The sequence below is a fragment of the Cebus imitator genome, unplaced genomic scaffold, assembly GCF_001604975.1.
Source record: "Cebus imitator isolate Cc_AM_T3 unplaced genomic scaffold, Cebus_imitator-1.0 Scaffold41, whole genome shotgun sequence".
In the NCBI taxonomy this organism is placed as follows: Eukaryota; Metazoa; Chordata; class Mammalia; order Primates; family Cebidae; genus Cebus; species Cebus imitator.
This window is the reverse complement of record NW_016107356.1, coordinates 6,488,276-6,501,894: the sequence shown is the minus strand read 5'-3', so window position 1 is coordinate 6,501,894 and position 13,619 is coordinate 6,488,276. Positions and strand designations below refer to the sequence as shown.

The following is a 13,619-nucleotide window of genomic DNA, read 5'->3' as shown; positions in this document are numbered from 1 at the left end:
TTTTTTCTTTTGGGTTTTTCTTTTTTTTGTTATCAATTTGGAAGGGCTCATTGTCGATGATCTATATGAGCCCTCTCTCCTCTAGACCATGTATTTCCCAGCTCCATCCTTTGTCCACTGATCTTGCTCACTGTATCGTCTGTCATAGAATACAGTCACATGGGTCTATTACTTCCTTAAGAGCGTCTGGGTTTCCAGTCTTAATCGTGTCCTCCTACATTTCCTTACAAGAGTTATCTATTTTTAGCTTTTGTGTTTAAGTACTGAATTCACCTGGAATTTGTTTTTTACATAGAGGCAAGGGGTCCACTTTTATCTTCCTCCACATAGCTGGCTACCCCAGCACTATGCATTCAACAATAGAGTCTTCCTTCACAAGATCCATCTCCTGCACAACATGGTGATTATGGTTCATACAATGTATTACATTCCTGAAAAATGCTGACAGAGTAGATATAAAGTGTTCTCACCACAGAAATCCTAATTATGTGAGATCATGCTATGCTGGTTAGCCAGATTTAGTCATTCCACAACATATATATAATTCAAAACATCATGTCCTACACAACTACATACAATTTCATCTGTCAATTAAACAAAAAAGGGGGGCCGGGCGCAGTGGCTCATGCCTGTAATCCCAACACTTTGGGAGGCCGAGGCGGGCGGATCATGAGGTCAAGAGATTAAGACCACCCTGGCCAACATAGTGAAACCCCATTATCTACTAAAAATAAAAAAAATTAGCTGGGCATGGTGGCATGTGCCTGTAATCCCAGCTACTCAGGAGGCTGAGTCAGCAGAATCGCTTGAACCCAGGAGCTGGAGGCTACAGTGAGCCAAGATGGTGCCACTGCACTCCAGCCTGGGTGACAGAGAAAGACTCCGTTTAAAAAATATATATTAAAAGAATTTATTACTGGTTTTAGTGAGTAACTTTTAATGATAAATGTTTAATAACTAACTTTAGGAAATAACCTAAACAACTAGTTTTTCTTGATCCTGAGACTTCCTAAGCCAAAGTATCATTCCCACATGTTCCACAGTGTTCTTTAAAGCCTCACCTACATGGCTGCATATGTGACTCATATCCTTCTCAGGCCCTCCCTGGCCCAGCTGGGATGGGACCCAGTGGCAAACCTGCCCTGTGCCTTCCCGTTTGGCCCAACCCTGGTCGATGTTGTCATGTTTATGCACAGGATGGTCCTGGAGCCATGGAGATGAGCAGGCATCGTTCCCTGAGAGCACTCTGGCCTCAATGCTACCTGGCCTTATCTTGCTGGGCTGAGCCTCTCGCCTTTTTAGGGACAATAAAACTTGGCTGACCTTTTTTATGAGACAAAGTTTTGCTCTTGTTCCCCAGGCTAGAGTGCAATGGCATGATCTCGGCTTACCATAACCTCTGCCTTCCAGGTTCAAGCGATTCTCCTGCCTCAGCCTCCTGAGTAGCTGGGATTATTGGCATGCACCACCATGCCCCGCTAATTTTTTGTATTTTTACTAGAGACAGGGTTTCTCCATGTTGGTCAGGCTAGTCTCAAACTCCTGACCTCAGGTGATCCGCCCACCTTGGCCTCCCAAAGTGCTAAGATTACAGGCGTGAGCCATCGTGCCCAGCCAAAAGTTAAATTTATCTAAGAGAAAATGCTTATCACTTTAATCTCATAACTCTCAAACTTGCCTGCACATGAGAATCACTTGGAAATCTTTTTAAAATTCCAAAAGCCAGGCCACCCAGACCAATTACACTACTCTGGGGGTGGGACATAGGATCCAGGGTTTTTTTGAAGCTTCCCTGGAGGTTCCAACGGGCAGGCAAGTTGGGGACCCCTGCAAGCTGGGGACCCCTGCTCTGATCAGCATTCACTGAGCTGATAAGCAGTGTAAAACAGGAGCAGACATTCCTGCTTGGCCATCATTTCCTTAAATCCGAAGCTACAAAACACACCTGGCGTGAGGAGCAAAGATCCATCAGGAGTGAAACTCAGTCTTCGGAAGAACGACTTCATGCTGTCATCGTGAAACATCCGGTAGCTTCTTGCCTGCCACACATAAAATTTATTTTTATTATTATTTTTTATTATTTGGTTTGTTTGTTTCTTCTATACACACAAAGTTTAAACATTTTTCCAAATCTTCACACTCACAATAAAGGCTTCCCAAATGCTGTATGTTCCTATGGTTTTCTTTATAGTGTCATTTACTGTTGACATAATCATAAATCAAACTGAAATATATTTCAAATCAAGTAACTGTGCAACACTGCAAGGGTAATCATTCATGAAAACTGACTACAAATTTTTGTTAGGTAAAGCTGTATGTATATATGGGTGTTTTATGTGCTTCTAAAATTATTTTTTAAAACTCTTAAGAACACAAACCACAGGGTCAACAGTGGGTCAACTGGGGCTTGAGACTGGGAGACAGAGGGAAGATGACCAGGAGACCTTTGCTTTCTATGGCGTGGATTCATTTAGAATTTCCAACTGAATGCACTCTATTTATTTATTTTTATTTATTTATTTATTTATTTTTTGAGACGGAGTCTTGGTCTGTCGCCAGGCTGGGGTGCAAGGGCGCAATCTCGGCTCACTGCAACCTCCACCTCCCAGATTCAAGCAATTCTCCTGCCTCCGCCACCCAAGTAGCTGGGACTACAGGCACGTGCCACCAGGCCCAGCTAATTTTCGTATTTGCAGTGGAGATGGGGTTTCACCATGTTGGCCAGGGTGGTCTCCATCTCTCGACCTCATGATCCACTCGCCTTGGCCTCCCAAAGTGCTGGGATTATAGGCATGAGCCACCACGCCCAACCCATTTATTTAGAGACAGCGTCTTGTTCTGTCACCCAGGCTAGAGTGCAGTGGCGCAATCATAGGTCACTGCAATCTAGAACTTCTGGGCTCAACGCAATCCTCCCACCTCAGCCTCCTGAGTAGCAGGGACTATAGGAACATGCCACGACCTCAGCTATTAATAAACGTATCCTTTTAAAAAAGAAAATAGTGGATTATTAAACTGGTTACCATTAATCTTTCCAAACAACATTTCGTGAACAGCTCTCTAGCACAGGTCTTACTATTATTTATTGACATTTTATAAACATCAAGCATGTGCTGGGCATGATGGCTCATACCTGTAATCCCAACACTTTGGGAAGCTGAGGCAGGCAGATCACTTGAGGCCAGGAGTTCGAGACCAGCTTGGCCAACATAGCAAAACCCCGTCTCTACTAAAAATACAATTATCCAAGCATAGTGGCACACTCCTCTAATCCCAGCTACTCAGGAGGCTGAGGCAGGAGAAACACTTAAACCTGGGAGGCAAAGGTTGCAGTGAGCCAAGATCACACCACTGTACTCCAGCTTGGGAGACAGAGTCAGACACTGTCTCAACAAACAAGCAAGCATTTAATTCTTAAGAACACAAGGAAGTAGGCATTACTATTCTTTTATTTATTTGTTTATTTATTTTTAGATGGAATTTCACTCTTGTTGCCCAGGCTGGAGGGCAATGGCGCAATCTCAGCTCACTGCAACTTCCACCTCCCAGGTTCAAGCAATTCCCCTGCTTCAGCCTCCGGAGTAGCTGGGACTATAGGCATGCGCCATATGCACAGCTAATTTCTGTATTTTTAGTAGAGACAGGGTTTCACCATGTTAGCCAGGCTAGTCTTGGAACTCCTGACCTCAGGTGATCTGCCCACCTTCACCTCCTAAATTGCTGGGATTACAGGTGTGAGCCACTGCATCCAGCTGACATTACTATTCTTACTTTGCAGGTGTGACCTCTCAGTGCCTGTCAGTGGCCAGCCCACACTGCCTTACCCTGCTTCCTTAGAGGGATTTGCACCCAGTTCCCATGTGGAGCCAGTAACTGGCTTACTCCCCTGTACCTCAATGCCTGCCTCAGTAGCCTTGAGTCCTTTAGGACTAGAGTCCTATTTTCATTTGCCAATTCTTTCAAAGTCAAAATCCTTCCTATGCCTAAATATCAGCTTTTTGGCTGCCTCTCTGCCGTCTGCTACCAAAGCTCTCTATCTACCTGCCAAGGCAGTAAACTGAATGCTGCCAGACAGATCCAATGTTGGACCACCTGTCTTCCATTGCCTCGTGTAGGGATCTTCCCAGATCAGTAGTGACCAGCCCTCACTACATCTGAGAATCATGGCGGCCCTGCCTACCTCCAACCAAGAGAATCACACCACTCAGGCTGGGGCCAAGGCATCCATATTTTTATTTTTATTTTAATTAATTAAGTTATTTATATGAGATTGAGTTTCGCTCTTGTTACCCAGGCTGAAGTGCAATGGCTCGATCTCAGCTCACGGTAACCTCTGCCTCCCAGGTTCAAGCAATTCTCCTGCCTCAGCCTCCTCACTAGCTGGGATTACAGGCATGCATCACCATGCCCAGCTAATTTTGTATTTTTAGTAGAGACGGGGTTTCACCATGTTGGCCAGGCTGGTCCCAAACTCCTGACCTCAGGTGATCTGCCCACCTCAGCCTCCCAAAGCGCTAGGATTACAAGTGTGAGCCACCACGCCTAGCCTTATTTTATTTTTGAAATAGAGTCTTGCTCTATCATCCAGGCTGGAGTGTAGTGGCATAATCTCAGCTCACTGCAACCTCCACCTCCCACGTTCAAGTGATTCTCATGCCTCAGCCTTCCGAGTAGCTGGGATTACAGCTATGTACCACCATGCCCAGATAATTTTTGTATTTCATTGAGATGGGATTTGGCCATGTTGGCCAGGCTGGTCTCAAACTCTTGACCTCAAGTGATCCGCCCAACTCAGTCTCCCAAACTGTTGGGATTCCAGGCGTGAGCCACTACGCCTGGCCAGCACCCATATTTGTAATGCTTCCCAGGTGATTCTACAGTGCAGCCAGGGTTGAAAACCACTGTCCTGTCCTCCATCAGTGGCTCTCCCTTGGTCTCCAGATGTCCCCATTTCTATACAGATTAGCCCGCCACACTAACTGAGCCTTCACTGTCCAAGAGGAAGCCTTATTATAGTTCAGGAATGGGGTGCTTGAGGCCAGTGATTTGGCCACAAGGGTATAGGAGGAGCTCATGACTTTCTAATAAAGTGCTGCTGAAAAAGAATGGCAAAATATTGTGTACCTCTCCTTCAGCCCCTATTCCAGACAGCATCTTCGAAACATTAAAAGCCACACGCTTCTTCTGTGTACTGTACACTCGCAGCACCCTGAAGAAAGAACACATTGATTTACCACTTCTAGTACACGAATTATGCTTCACACAGAAACAACTTATTACCAACAGCCAATTATTACCACTGCAATTTTCAGCCTGCAAAAGCTTTTACCAGTGATATTCACAACTGGATAATTATGAAGGAAGTGAATATTAGCAACCTAAAGAATATTACAGGCTGGGCGTGGTGGCTCATGCCTGTAATCCCAGCACATTGGCCACGGAAGGCCGATCATTTGAGGTCAGGAGTTCGAGAACAGCCTGACCAACATGGTGAAACCCTGTCCCTACTAAAAACACAAAAATTAACGGGGTGTGGTGGTGCACACCTGTAATCCCAGTTACTAGGGAAAGTGAAGCAGGAGAATCGCTTAAAACCAGGAGGAAGATGTTGCAGTGAGCTGAGATTGCGCCACCGCACTCCAGCCTGGGTGACAGACTGAGACTCTGTCTCCAGAAAACAAACAAAAAAGATTTACTAAGTACAAACTTCGTGTAAGGCACTTGCCCTAATTAATTTCCAGTTTCTGATCATATTATAAGAATGAGTATAAAAGCAAGAACAAAAGAATGAAAGCTAGACTATGGTAAATTTTGGTTAAGTTGTGATAAAAATCTCTCTGCAGAAAATTCCAAGTAAATACAAAGACAGCTTGCCAAAGCCGAATGTACCTGTCACAGCTCAGAGTAGCAACATATTGACCCAAAGGGTCCCAGGTTACTCCTTGGACGTAACTTTTATGTTCATTAAAAATCGATATCTTTTGTCCTACAAAAAAAAACACACACACAAAATAGCATTATCAAAACTTATTTGAGCCCAAATAGTATAAACTGTGACATAAATATTATTCCCTTTTACCATGTATCACTCAGCGGGCATAAGTGAGAGACTCCGTATTAAACCCTGTGTCAGGCTCTGAGGTTGCAAAGATGATTTCATGCAGTCCCCACCGTCAGGGAGCTCACAGATCAGACAGACCCATCAACAGGCAAGTATCACACATGTGGACCAGGAGAAGAGGGGGAGCTGATAGCATAGGGCACCGGGTCTCAGGAGATCTAAGTTCAGTTCTCCAAGTCAGGCAGGATGAGGAGGAGATGAAGGGTGGAAGAAGGTATTCTAAGGAAATCCACGGGGTTAAGACAGCTTAGTGAGGCCGGGCGAGGTGGCTCCTGCCTGTAATCCCAGCACTTTGGGAGGCTGGCAGGAGGGCGGATCACCTGAGGTCAGTAGTTCAAGACCAGCCTGGCCAATGTGGTGAAACCCCATCTCTACTAAAAATACAAAAATTAGCTGGGCATGGTGGTGCATGCCTGTAATCCCAGCTACTTGGGAGGCTAAGGCAGGAGAATTGCTTGAACCTGGGAGGCAGAGGTTGCAGTAAGCCAAGATGGCACCATTGCACTCCAGCCCAGGCGACAAGAGCAAAACTCCATCCCGAAAAAAAAGACAGCTTAGTGAAGTGAATACGGAGCAGTGAGAGGTGACTAAAACTGCTAATGGGTACAGTGGAAGGCCAAGAACAGAAGATAAAGAGGAAAGGAGAAACATTACAGACCGTGTGTGTAAGGAAAGGGCTGTGGGGATTCGCGCTGAGAAGTCATCTGCATTTTAAAGTTCAAACAGGTTTAGAAGATGACAAAAAGTGTCACTAGTTAGGAGGTGACTGAGTAGACCAGGAAAAAGATGAGGAGGGCCCAGAGCAGACAATGTGAACAGGGATAGAAAACGGACTTGGAAAATATTGAGCACACAGAGATGGCCTGCATAAAAGGACAAGGGAGTTATGAAGCCTTGGCCATTCCTTTTTTCTTTTTCTTTTTTTTTGAGACAGGGTCTCGTTCTGGAGGGTAGTGGCACCATCAGAGCTCAATGCAACCTCAACTTCCCAGGCTCAAGAGATTCAGCAGCCCGAGTAGCTGAGACTATTGGCCCGTACTACCACATCCAGTTAATTTTTGTATTTTTTTGGTAGATAGGGTTTTGCCATGTTGACCATGCTGGTCTTGAGCTCCTGGGCTCAAGCAATCCTCCCAAAGTGCTGGGATTACAGGCGTGAGCCACTGTGTCTGGCAGGTCATTTTTTTTTTTTTTTTTTTTTTTTTTTTTTTTTTTTTTTTTTTTTTTTTTTTTTTTTTTTTTGAGGTTTTTGGTGAGGTTCTGTAGCAACACATCACACTCAAGATAAAACCTAAAATCCTGGCCAGGCGCAGTAGCTCACGCCTGTAATCCCAACATTTTGGGAGGCCAACGCAGGTGGATCACTTGAGGTCAGGAGTTCGGGACCAGCCTGGCCAAAAACCATGTCTCCACTAAAAACACAAAAATTAGCTGGGTGTGGTGGCGGGTGCCTGTAATCCCAGCTACTCTGGGGGTTGAGGCAGGAGAAGTGTTGAACCCAGAAGGCAGAGGTTGCAGTGAGCCAAGATCACACCACTGCACTCCAGCCTGGGCGACTGAGTGACACTCTGTCTCAAACAAACAAACAAACACACACACGCACACAAACAAGACAGGATGGAGGACGGCTTGGCTGGACAGCATGGAACTAAAAAAAGCAAAGATTTTTATAAACCGGATGAGAACTGGGCTGACACCATGCTGGGGGACAGCCAACACCAACTCCCCTCCCCAGGGACTTGAGTTGTAGAATTGGCAGGAGGAGTCTTAGCAGAAAACAAAGTTTGAGTAAAGGGTGGTGGGGGATAAAAATGGTCAGGAATCAGCCCCTGCTTGCTTTTGGCATTTCACAGCTATTTTTACACCACTATAACTTTTTACATGTCTACTGTCTCCCCAGCTAGAGAACAGAATGTCCCTGGCTTTCCTTGATCTTCTGAAATGGAAACCTGATCCCATCTACCCCATCAAGCAGCATGCCATGCCCTATAAATCATAAGTGACTTGTTAATCTTCCCAAGATCCTAACCTCCATAAAGGCAGGGCCTGGGCCTGTCATCTTACCTGCAGGCCCCACCATGTGGGATTTGCCTGGCCTCAGCATCAGTAACTCGCCTGCAGGTAAGATGACAGGCTGCTAAGCCTCTTACACTCTGATGATCCATGGCTTATGGGACTGACCCCTATCCTGCTGAGCCAACCATCTACTTCAATTAACTAAAACAATTTGTTGTGTTGCTTTTAAGGTTAAAGCAAGTAGGCCGGGCATGGTGGCTCATGCCTGTAATCCAAGCACTTTAGGAGGCCAAGGCAGGTGGATCACTTGAGGTCAAAAGTTTGAGACCAGCCTGGCCAATGGTGAAACCCTGTATCTACTAATGATACAAAAATTAGCCAGGCCTGGTGGCCCACACCTTTAATCCCAACTACTGGGGATGCTGAGGCAAGAGAATCTCCTGAACCTGGAGGCAGAGGTTGTAGTAAGCCAAGATCATGCCACTCCACTCCAACGTGGAATAGAGCAAAACTCCGTCTCCAAAAAAATAAAAATAAAAAAAGTTACAGCAAATCAGAGCCAGGGGCAATGGCTCATACCTGTAATCTCAGCACTTTGGGAGGCCAAGGCGGGCAGATCACCTTGGGTCAGGAGTTTGAGACCAGCCTGGCTAACACGATGAAATCGTCTCTACTAAAAATACAAGGATTAGCCGGATGTGGTGGCATACACCTACAGTCCCAGCTACTCAAGAGACTGAGGCAGGAGGATCGCTTGAACCCAGGAGGCAGAGGGTGCCATGAGCCACGATCACCCCACCGTGTTCCAGCCTGGGCGACAAAGCAAGACTCTGTCTCAAGAAAAAAAAAACAGTTAAAGCAAGTTAGGTTTTTAGGCTTTTACAGACACTTAGAATATTTCTTCCTGCTGATAATAACAAAACATACCATTTACCTTTATTGACATCCCATATGATGGCTGTGTTATCCACAGAGGCAGAAGCCATTAAATTCCCATCAGTTGCCCAGCAAATATCATACACATCTTCTAAGTGGCCCCTAGAATCCAAAAACAAAGAGGAAAAAAGCAATTACTGCCTGGGTGTGGTGGCTCACGCATGTAATCCCAGCACTCTGGGAGGCCAAGGCAGGCAGACTGCCTGTGGTCAGGAATTCAAGGCTAGCCTAGCTAACATGGCAAAACCCCATCTCTACTCAAAATATAAAAATTAGCCAGGCGTGCTGGTGCATGCCTGTAGTCCCAGCTACTCAGGGGCTGAGGCAGCAGAATCCCCAAAACCCAGGAGGCAGAGGTTGCAGTGAGCCAAGATCACGCCACTGTACTACAGCCTGCGTGACAGAGCAAGACTCCATCTCAAAAAATAAAAAAATAAAAAATAACAAAAAAAAGCAATTATTAACTCAAAAAGGGACAAGTTTTCAAAAATATAAAGGCAAACTCTGGAACTACGCATTAAAATGAGATTCCAAAACTTCTACTGGCACCATATTAGCTATAGTTATTAAAAAACTACTTTCACCGGGCACAGTGGCTCATGCCTGTAATCCCAGGAATTTGGGAGGCCAAGGAGGGAAGATCACCTGAGGTTGGGAAACTAAGAAAATCCACTTTAATTATGCTTTCATCCTTTAAAACTGTCATCTTAGGACTGGTTCACATAAATAAAACTTCTAAATTAGACCAGCCTGGGCAACATAGTGAGACTCTGTCTCTACAAAAAATTTAAAAATTAGTAGGCCGTGGTGGCGTGTACCTGTAGTCCCTGCTCTCTGGGAGGTGAGAGGATCACTTGAGCCCAGGAAGTCAAGGCTGCAGGGTACTGCGATCACACAACTGCACTCCAGCCTGGGCGACAATGAGGCCCTATCTCAAAAGAAAAGAAAAAGGTCGGGCGTGGTGACTTATGCCTGTAATCCCAGCACTTTGGAAGGTGGAGGTAGGCGGATCACGAGGTCAGAAGTTCAAGAACAGTCTGGCCAACATAGCGAAACCCCGTCTCTACTAAAAATATAAAAAATTAGATGGATGTGGTAGCACGTGCCTGTAATCCCAGCTACTTGGGAGGCTAAGGCAGGAGAATCATGTGAACCCAGGAGGTAGAGCTTGCAATGAGCTGAGTTCACGCCTTTGCACTCCAGCTGGGTGACAGAGCAAGACTCCGTCTCAAAAAAAAAAAAGATTAAAAAAAGTCAAAAGGTGTATTCCATGTAATGCATTCATCATGAACAGAGATCACTGCCATGGTCCTTCCCAGGTTACCGCAGAGTCTTCACAACTGTCCAGTTCTCCTTGTTGAGCTGGGCCTCGTCCTCATCCTGAAAAGCGGTCTGCTCTGGCTCCTTGTTATCATTCACCTTCCACAGCAGGATGACAGCATCTGCGGGTGATGCAATCACGTGACCCACGCTTCACCCACACCCCTTCACGTCAGGATTTTTAGGGTATTCAACCACATTTATGTTGTTCAGTGGACGCTTTGGCCACGATGATTTACTTCCAAGCATTTCAACAGGGAAAGCAGGCTTGCCTTCTGAGTTAAAACCTCAAACTCACATTCATACTAGGTCAGTGCTATACAAAATCACCTTAAACAGAAGGGTCCCTAGCCAGCAAAATGACACTGTAAAGTGGCTGGCTACATTAACAATTCTAAAGGCATAACCTATAAATAGCTGAGTAGAAAAACAAAACAGCAGCCAGGCGTGGTGGCTCACACCTGTAATACCAGCACTTTGGAGGCCAAGGCAGACGGATCACGAGGTCAAGAGTTTGAGACCAGCGTGGCCAACATGGTGAAATCCTGTCTCTACTAAGAATGCAAAAATTAGCCAGGTGTGGTGGTACATGCCTGTAATCCCAGCTACTCAGGAGGCTGAGGCAGGAGAATCGCTTGAACCCAGGAGGCGGAGATTGCAGTGAGTTGAGATCACACCACTGCACTCCAGCCGGGGCAACAGAGCAAGACGTTATCTCAAAAAAAAAAAAAAAAAAAAAAAAAAAGAAGAAAGAAAGAAAAAGAAAGGAAGGAAGGAAGGGAAGGAAGGAGGGAGGGAGGGAGGGAGGAAGGAAGGGAGAAAGAAAGGAAAGAAAGAAAGAGAGAGAGAAAGAAAGAGGAAGGAAGGAAAGAGGGAAGAAAGGAAAGAAAGAAAGAGAGAGAGAAAGAAAGAAAGAAAGAAAGAAGGAAGGAAGGAAGGAAGGAAGGAAGGAAGGAAGGACAAAACAGCAAAAAAAAAAAAAAACAAAAACAAAAAACCCAGTGCAAAGGTTGGCAAATGTTCCCAGCTGAAAACCTTCAGCAAGTCCCTTAAGGTCTTGATGTCTCAGTTTCCTCACCTGTAAATGGGGATAACAAGTAGGGTGTGGTGGCTCATGCCTGTAATACCAGCACTTTGGGAGGCTGAGGCAGAAGGATCACTTGAGCCCAGGAGCTCAAGACAAGCCTGGGCAAGAGAGCAAGACTTTGTCTCTACTAAAAATCAAAAAAATTAGCCAGGTGTGGTGGCACACACCTGTGGTCCTAGCTACTTGGGAGGCTGAGGTGGAAGGATCACTTGAGCCCAGGAGGTGGAGGCTGCATTGAGTTCTGATCTCACCACTGTACTCTAGCCTGAGTGACAGAGCAAGACCCTGTCCCAAAAATGGAGATAACAGTATACCTACCTCACAGGCTGTAGTGAGGATTAAACTGGCCAATGGACATAACACACAAAAAAACAGCCGGCAGACAGTAAGCCCCAGTAAGTGTCAACTATTAATATCATTATAGACACATCAGGTCCTTTAGCCTGAGGTCACTCAATGTCTGAGTCCGCTAACTCCCCACATTCTGACTCCTCGATTACCACATAACCTTCTGGCCATCCAATGGCTTCCCTTTTAGGAATGTGCACAGCAGAAGAGTGAATGAATAGGGTTGTAAGGACATACGCATTCCCATCTAAGTTAACCGGAATCCTGGTTGCACATATTGGTCTAGGAGCTTGGTTAAGATGCCATTGGCCGTAATGGATGAACACTCTCCGCATGCTGACAAAAGCAGGTTTCTGGGCCTCTAAGGCCAAGGAACTTTGGAAAATGAGGGCTGACATGTGCAACTGCAGGGGAAACAGCATGTAGCCACCCCTAAATGACGCTCCTGCTCCCCACCTTTCCCACTACAAATGAGAGCACACACGCACACACACGCACACCTTCACACACTCCAGGTATCATGGCACTGAACTCAACCAGGTCTCTTTTCCTCCTTCTGCAAAAAAAACCTTTAGATTTCTGTTTTATTTTGTACTAGTTTCTACATTGTTTTAAAGTATGGTAAGAAGGTTTACTTTTTTTTTTGAGACAGAGTCTCACTCTGTTGCCCAGGCTGGAGTGCAATGGTCCAATCTTGGCTCACTGCAACCTCTGCCTCCCAGGTTCAAGTGATTCTCTGCCTCAGCCTCCTGCATAGCTAGGATTACAGGTGCCTGCCACCATGCCCAGCTAGTTTTTGTATTTTAGTAGAGATGAGGTCTCTCTACATTGGCCAGGCTGGTCTCAAACTCCTGACCCCAAATGATCCACCTGCCTCGGCCTCCCAAAGTGCTGGGATTACAACAGGTGTGAGCCACTGCACTCAGCCTGGTTTACTTTTTCCGTATAATTTTATCCCATTTAAGCACAGGCAGAAAATACGAATCAATCTATTTCCACCAACCAAGCACAAATCACAAGACCATTCATTAACGACACTCCCAGTGTGCTTCCTCCCCAGCACCCTCCAACATCCTGGCACTGCCAACATCAAGACTTCAAGACGGTATCAGTCACAGCAGGGAACAAAATCACCGCAGGGAAAAGGAGGAAACACATGGATGTCCAACTAGAGGAGCTGCCAAGCTGGGTATCAATGCAGGATCTCACCTGGACGGGTGCTGCTGGAGCGATTCAGAGGCTACCACAGGTATTACAACAAGTATGTCACTGTGAAGAAAGGGAGCATCGCAGGGGTTTCCAGGGTGCCGGCAGCTCACGTGCTTTTCAGCTACTGCTTTTCTTACCGGGAGATCAAACACAGGCGGCTACTCAGGGCCCACTGAAGAGGGGCCAGTGGGAGGGCACACTGCGCTTCTGAGCATAGCACCCCTCCGTGAGGAACTTGGCCACTGCTGAATTCTTTCATAACCCACTTTAAAATTAATGCCCAAATAGCGCAGGCACAGTGGCTCACACCTGTAATCCTAACGCTTTCGGAGGCTGAGGCAGGCAGACTGCCTGAGCTCAGGACTTCGAAACCAGCCTGGCCAACATAGCAAAACCCCATGTCTACTAAAAATACAAAAATTAGCCGGGCATGGTGGCAGGCACCTGTAATCCCAGCTACTCGGGAGGCTGAGGCAGGAGAGTTGCTTGAACCCAGGAGGCGGAGGTTGCAGTGAGTGAGCCGAGATTGCGCCATTCCACTCCAGCCTGGGTGACAGAGTGAGAGAGACTCTGTCTCACAAA

At 46.1% G+C, this 13,619-nt stretch overlaps 1 protein-coding gene across 1 annotated transcript in view; it reads right to left on the bottom strand.

Moving 5' to 3' along the window:
* The window catches only part of CHAF1B (chromatin assembly factor 1 subunit B), a 30,950-nt gene that overhangs the window by 13,127 nt on the left and 4,204 nt on the right, over window positions 1-13,619 (bottom strand). Inside the window, exons 4-8 of the mRNA XM_037737688.1 lie at window positions 10,398-10,515; window positions 9,072-9,175; window positions 5,890-5,986; window positions 5,125-5,209; window positions 1,946-2,039 (exon numbers count right to left, since the gene is read on the bottom strand). Of these exons, the coding sequence (XP_037593616.1) occupies window positions 1,946-2,039; window positions 5,125-5,209; window positions 5,890-5,986; window positions 9,072-9,175; window positions 10,398-10,515 (498 nt within the window). The remainder of the gene's footprint in view (window positions 1-1,945; window positions 2,040-5,124; window positions 5,210-5,889; window positions 5,987-9,071; window positions 9,176-10,397; window positions 10,516-13,619) is intronic.